This window comes from Pygoscelis adeliae, unplaced genomic scaffold (assembly GCF_000699105.1).
Source record: "Pygoscelis adeliae isolate BGI_AS28 unplaced genomic scaffold, ASM69910v1 Scaffold145, whole genome shotgun sequence".
Lineage (NCBI taxonomy): Eukaryota > Metazoa > Chordata > Aves > Sphenisciformes > Spheniscidae > Pygoscelis > Pygoscelis adeliae.
This window is the reverse complement of record NW_008824866.1, coordinates 1,493,681-1,499,545: the sequence shown is the minus strand read 5'-3', so window position 1 is coordinate 1,499,545 and position 5,865 is coordinate 1,493,681. Positions and strand designations below refer to the sequence as shown.

Here is a 5,865-nt window from a genome sequence, read left to right as displayed (position 1 = left end):
ACATTTTTAACATAATCTCCCCACAGACTTTTAAGGAATATAAGTGATGAAGATATTTTTGCAGCATTGTGTTTTACTGCATCAGGCTGTGAGGTTTTGAAATAAGTATTTCACCCAGGGATCATTGTATCCATCCTACAGATGTAAGCAACTGAAGCAAGCAGATGAAGGTTGATGAGAGTGATGAGCAAAGCTAAAATATGGTTTTCATTCTAACTTCCAATCCAGTATTCTATTTATGTGGTCATACCAATTCAAAACTACAGACACAGTTTGCTCCGTATTTATGTAATTTTTTTTTTTTTCTAAACTGCTCTAGCTTTTGGTCAATGGATTCTTGCATTTGGCAGACAAGCATGCATAACAAGAGGAAAAAACTAAACCTTGGGACTATCACACAAGATTGTGTACTACTGACAGAGGGCTAGATGATAGGCTTTGAATTTCACGTGTAATACCAAAATCTGTCCCAAATAAACACTACCATTAAACTATGGGAGACTATACTCAAGGTCTTCAGCCAGCAATGGCTGGTATTTTCTGGATACAACAATTCCTTCTATTTTTAAGCAGAGCCTGAATTCCATGTAATCACTGTAAACAGCATGCTTTAGGCCATGAAAAAATATATGGGAAGTTAATTATGCTGCTGAAAGCACATCAGCATACCACTTTTTATCCTTTTAAAGGATAAAAAGTCTCAAGAAGCTGAAGTGAGACAGTCATTACAGTTTATATGAAAATAGTCTCTTAAGGATTAACAATGTATACGGTATAAAAACCTAGTGAAACATTTCCTGATTTTGTGATTAAAGAATCATCTATATTTTCCATTATTGTAATATGTATGTGCTTAGATGCACAGAATATTACATTCTGCTGCCTCATGATGCCATTGTAACATCAAGCTCTGGTCCAGTATCAGTGTCTCCAGGGTGAAGTGATGAAGGAAATAAGCACTCCCTTCTTAATTTAACAGATAGCACCAACAGCCTTGCATGTTTCTTACCTAACCCTACAACTGCAGAAAATAGCTGTACTATGAAAAGAGTAAGAATCAAAAAGCTGGAATGAAGACTGCATACCACTAAGCTAATATGTAACGTACATGCTCGTAGGAAAGATCCAAACATTAGCTTGTTAACATTTACAAAGAACTCTTCCAAGTAGATTTTATACTTTGACATGTTTATTTTAGTTGGATGAACAGATTCAATGAACAAGTTGAAACAGTATTCCTCAGCTTCACATTTGTCTCCCTGTAGACTTCTATAACCAAACGTTTAAAAATATCAGAAATATGTGGATATTTGCATGAAGTAGTTCAACAGTTATTTCTTGTTCCATGCTTCTCTTTCAAGCCTTTCACGGATTACTTCTTTTAGGTACGGTTCAAGATAATGCTTATCCTGAAAAAGAAGAGAATATATTTAAACTTACAGGGAGGTCCAGAAACATCTCAAGCCATTCCTACAGATTACTTGTCTCTCATTCCTCCTCAGATTTGACTAAAACCCAACCTAACAAGAAAAAAAAAAAAAAAAAAAAGAAATCAAGCATTACTTATTCTGAAAAGGTAAACTTTGTATCTGCCAAGTCTGCAATGACAAGTTCTTTACTGCAGCAACCACTAATTCTTAACTCCTCGCCAACATTAACAAGCAAAGTGATGCTTCCAGCTATACCTTTAGAAACAATATTCTTTTGGCAGATACCCAAATGTACAAGATCCACTTTAATTAGTTCAAAGGCCAACTATAATACTTTGGAGAAACTGATTTTGAACTCAACTTCTAAACAGCACTGTAAACTTGGATTCGATGGAACACCTTGACCGTGTTTAACACTTACAAACCAAACTGCTGCTAAGGAACTATGCAACCAGTTTTTCAATGCAACAGTTACCTAAACATGACCAACAGCACCATGAGAAACAGCCTCTGCTTATACAGAGAAACGTAACACCCTTATACTATCCTGTAGTCAAAAGTTTAGTGGTAAGATTCCTCTCTGCCTGGCAATTTGGAGAAAGCTGAGATGGACAGTAATGCAAAGTCTGTGAATCAATCCACTACAAAAAAAATAAATTTAGTTACATCTGAAAAGGAAGGCGTAGTTTGTTTTTCAAATTACAAGATGACACTTATTTTAATGTGAGATTTCCCTTTAAATTATTCTTCCTTGGCATCTTCAGGAATAAAAGCTTTGGCTCGAGATTTTTCTATAAAATTAAGAAATTCATGAGAAAAGCAAGAGACCTTTAATAAGAATTTCCAAGCTAGTTACAGTGTATTTCTTTATTTGAGAGCTTAGAAGAAATATTTTGTCTGAATACAAACAATGTGCTATGGCTCTGAGCTGCAGTTTAAGCCTTTATCGTCTTAAGCAAAATGTTATAATTTCCACTGAAAAACAGAGATTTTCAAACAGCGATCAAAAGCTGTGTCTTCCAAAGGTATCCTACGAGATACACACTCATTTACTCATTATAAAGAACATGTAAGCATGTATCTCTTCAGAGACTGAAAATCCCGAAGACTAGTTATAGCAGTGCCATTTAAGACCTCTACTTTGGAAACACTCTGCACACATACCTCTTCATACTTCACCCACTGGTCTTTTGGAAGGATCTGATGTTTCAGGCTTAAGTCGAGTGCTCGCTTTATGCGAAATATTCTTTCATTGTAAAGATGTTCTGGAAGTCTCTTCAGTGCTTCTTTTACATCATCATCTTCATACAATGTATCATCTCGCATTAATCCTGTACCAAGAAGATTTTACGATATCACTGAATAAATGTTCTTAAGTAAGATTTAGGATTGACACAGGTGTTTCTACATAACATGGGCAAAACATTTCCAATGCAAACTTATGACAAAAAAACAAACCAATCTAAGAGAAGATAACCACTAATTGCTCACAGTGAACAAACTCTAAACACTGGCTTACCCATATTCTATTTACTTGTTTCTACTCCTTTTCTTAAGAAGGAACGGGAAAAATGGGTATTTGATTCAATGTGTTTCATAAGAGTATATATATACACACAGAACAATAACTATTCTGGATCTGAGGGGTGAAGTTATGCTCACCTAATTTTATGTCTGCATTTAAGATGACTGTCTAGGTAAAGGGTTTAAAAGCTCTGAATCCATTAGAGTCAGTCAACCACAGATGTGACTACTTCAGTACTGCAGAATTATTCTCTAAACTCCACTGTGTATAGTGACTAGATCTCCATCAACTATGTTAAGCTATGGAAACCTGAAGCTGGATGTTTGTTCCCCAGTTGGTTTCCTCCCACCCTGTCCCAAATCAAAAGTTAAATCAGGGAGAAGTACCCAGTCTTCTCAAAGCCAAAAACACCGCCACACTGCGGAACAAAGGATTCCTGAAATTCAACCAACCCTGCCTTAAGTTTCAGTATTAACAACATAAGACAAAATGTTACTTCTGTAACATTCCAAGATTGATGCAGATTACAAGAGTATACCTGCTGACTTGCGGTTAAAGGTTTTGATCTCATGTAACTGAGTTGGCAGTAGTCTCCCAATAAAACAAAAATTTCTTTTGAGCCACATATTCTTGAATTCAGTTTTGTAATTTATTTCAAAGACACAGGGAGCATAGCTGCTAGTTTAATCAATAGATCAAATTTGGTGTTTCTCCTCAGTTTTTAGTTGCATTCCCAGAAAAGCAGGAAAAGGTATTAATGCCTTTAAGAATTTCAGCAGACAGACATAAAAAGAGGGGCTAAGCACGGCATCTCTGGAGGAAAAGACCTAAGCTTATTCCTCTACAGTTGTCCTGCAATTTTTTTCTAACTTCACCAATGTGGGTATGTTAACTTCCTTTAAATGATTCGCTCATATTGCAGTCAGCAGTAAATTACAGCCTCTGAATATTCAGATTCTCTTATCATTCAAGAACAGTTCTGCCATCTAAATAGTTGAAACAAACTTGGTAACAACTGAACAAATTGAAGACAATACCATCAAGGCAAACTCCTCTACTTAAGGAAACACTATTTTCACACCTACTTCACCATTGCGCAGGCCAGAGAGACATCAAGTGAAGCTGTAGCACAAGTAGCTTCAAGTGAACATGAAGCACAGAACTAACAATGCTTTTTTGCACTTTGGATACTTTGCATAACCATCCCAGACAGACTGACTGCTATCAGTGGAAATCTCTTCAGCTTCAAGGGCAACCTTTGGGTTAGAAGATACTGGCCAGTGAAAGTGACTTGGTGGGAAAAGATAAATAATCAAGCTTTCAGGACTATTTTGTGAAAGATTTTTTCAGCTGCTCCAGCTTAACCTTAGCTGTTATAAGTTACTTCACTGAAAACAAGAGCAAACACAGAAATAACAGAAAAGTCACTGATTCACTACTGGGTAGCAATCATGATGACTGAAGCTATTGCTAACTTTTTCCCCACATAAGTAGTAGCTAATTTTGATCAAAAAGACTTATGCCAAACTGCACGTACATACACCAGTTATGAACCATAACTAGTTTGAGGATTGTTACCTTTGCAGTTTTTAAAACTCAATGAAACACTTACCGAGTTTGTTGAATCCAGCTGCATTATAATACCACTTGCGAATCCTGTCTAACAGGCGACCACCTCCTGCAACTGAATGTGACCATCATCAGTTGCAGAGCAAGATAAAATTCAACATTTACACACTGCTATGACAGTACACAAATTTTTGCTGGCCTCCTTCACGTGCAGTAATGCAACACTACATCAAGTTTGAATTTGAACACGTATGACTTGGCCTCTCTGCTTTTCAGTATCCCTTAACTGACACTGAACAGGTAGAATGAGTGCTTGTTACGTACAATCATTTGACCTCTGTTTCACTAAATATGAATATTGGACTGCTTTAAGACTTGTAACAACACTAACAGTTCATTGTCAAAGGCAGCACCAACGCTTTTAGGCTCCGTAACTCTTACCTGAGCTAAAACCATAATGTCCTACATAAAGCAAAACCATCATGCGTTTCAAATCATTTATCTAAGTTCCACAGCTCTTGCTATGGGTTAATTCAATTTCAAGGCCAGCATATTATTATATTGTTAACCTTCTGCTCTCCTCTCCAGTTACTTAAATACTATTCCAGAGCTTCCTTTTTCAAAGAGCTGCCAAAGTCAACTGGAAAGTCAACACTGAAACCTCAAAAAAACTCATTGACTTTAAAAAGAAAAAATAAAACACACCACATGTAGAATGTTCGTCTTTCCGTAACTGTGATTTTGGATAGCAAAGGTGTCTTTACATGTAATCAAGTACAATGCAGTACCAAATACCATTAAAGTAACTCAACAAGGGGTCTAGAAATCCAGAAACAGCACGATATAGGCAATACAGCCAGGGCAAGCTATCTTTCATGACTTTTAAGTTAGTTGTCTTACTAAGTCACCCCATAAAACCAGTGCTACGTGTGCTACCAGTACGCCATTAGCACGCTATCTCGTCAGGCCTTATTCCTTCATACTTTAGGACTTGAGAAAGAATAACATTAAACCAACTAAGCTTAGAATCAGTCCGGGCAGGAGGAGAGCGATCCCCGAGGCCCCTCCGGAGCAGCCCAAGGGCTCCTCCAGTGCTCCCGAGCACCCTCTGCCCCACTGCTCCCAGAAAACCTCTGTATCGGAGCCAGGCTCCCTCCGCTGAGGCCCAGACGGAGGGGCCGCCGCTCGGGAGGGACGGCGAGCAAACCCGCCCGCCAGGGCCATGCCAGCGGTACACTAGCTGCGGGCTCTGCCCCTGTCAAGGGCACACAGCGCACACCGTCCACCGGCTCCCCATCAGGGCCCGCCTCGCCTCCCGGTACGGGATAGGACGAGCCCAGC

The 5,865-nt window shown here is 38.4% G+C and overlaps 1 protein-coding gene across 1 annotated transcript; it reads right to left on the bottom strand.

Moving 5' to 3' along the window:
- Positions 1 to 1,168: 1,168 nt before the first annotated feature.
- On the bottom strand, positions 1,169 to 4,646 carry LOC103917323 (cytochrome b-c1 complex subunit 7; the record flags this gene model as incomplete). The annotated part of the gene is made up of 3 exons (XM_009324445.1): positions 1,169 to 1,409; positions 2,595 to 2,761; positions 4,568 to 4,646. Coding segments are annotated over 3 exons (324 nt in total), but the record flags the coding sequence as incomplete, so codon positions are not given.
- Positions 4,647 to 5,865: the final 1,219 nt, after the last annotated feature.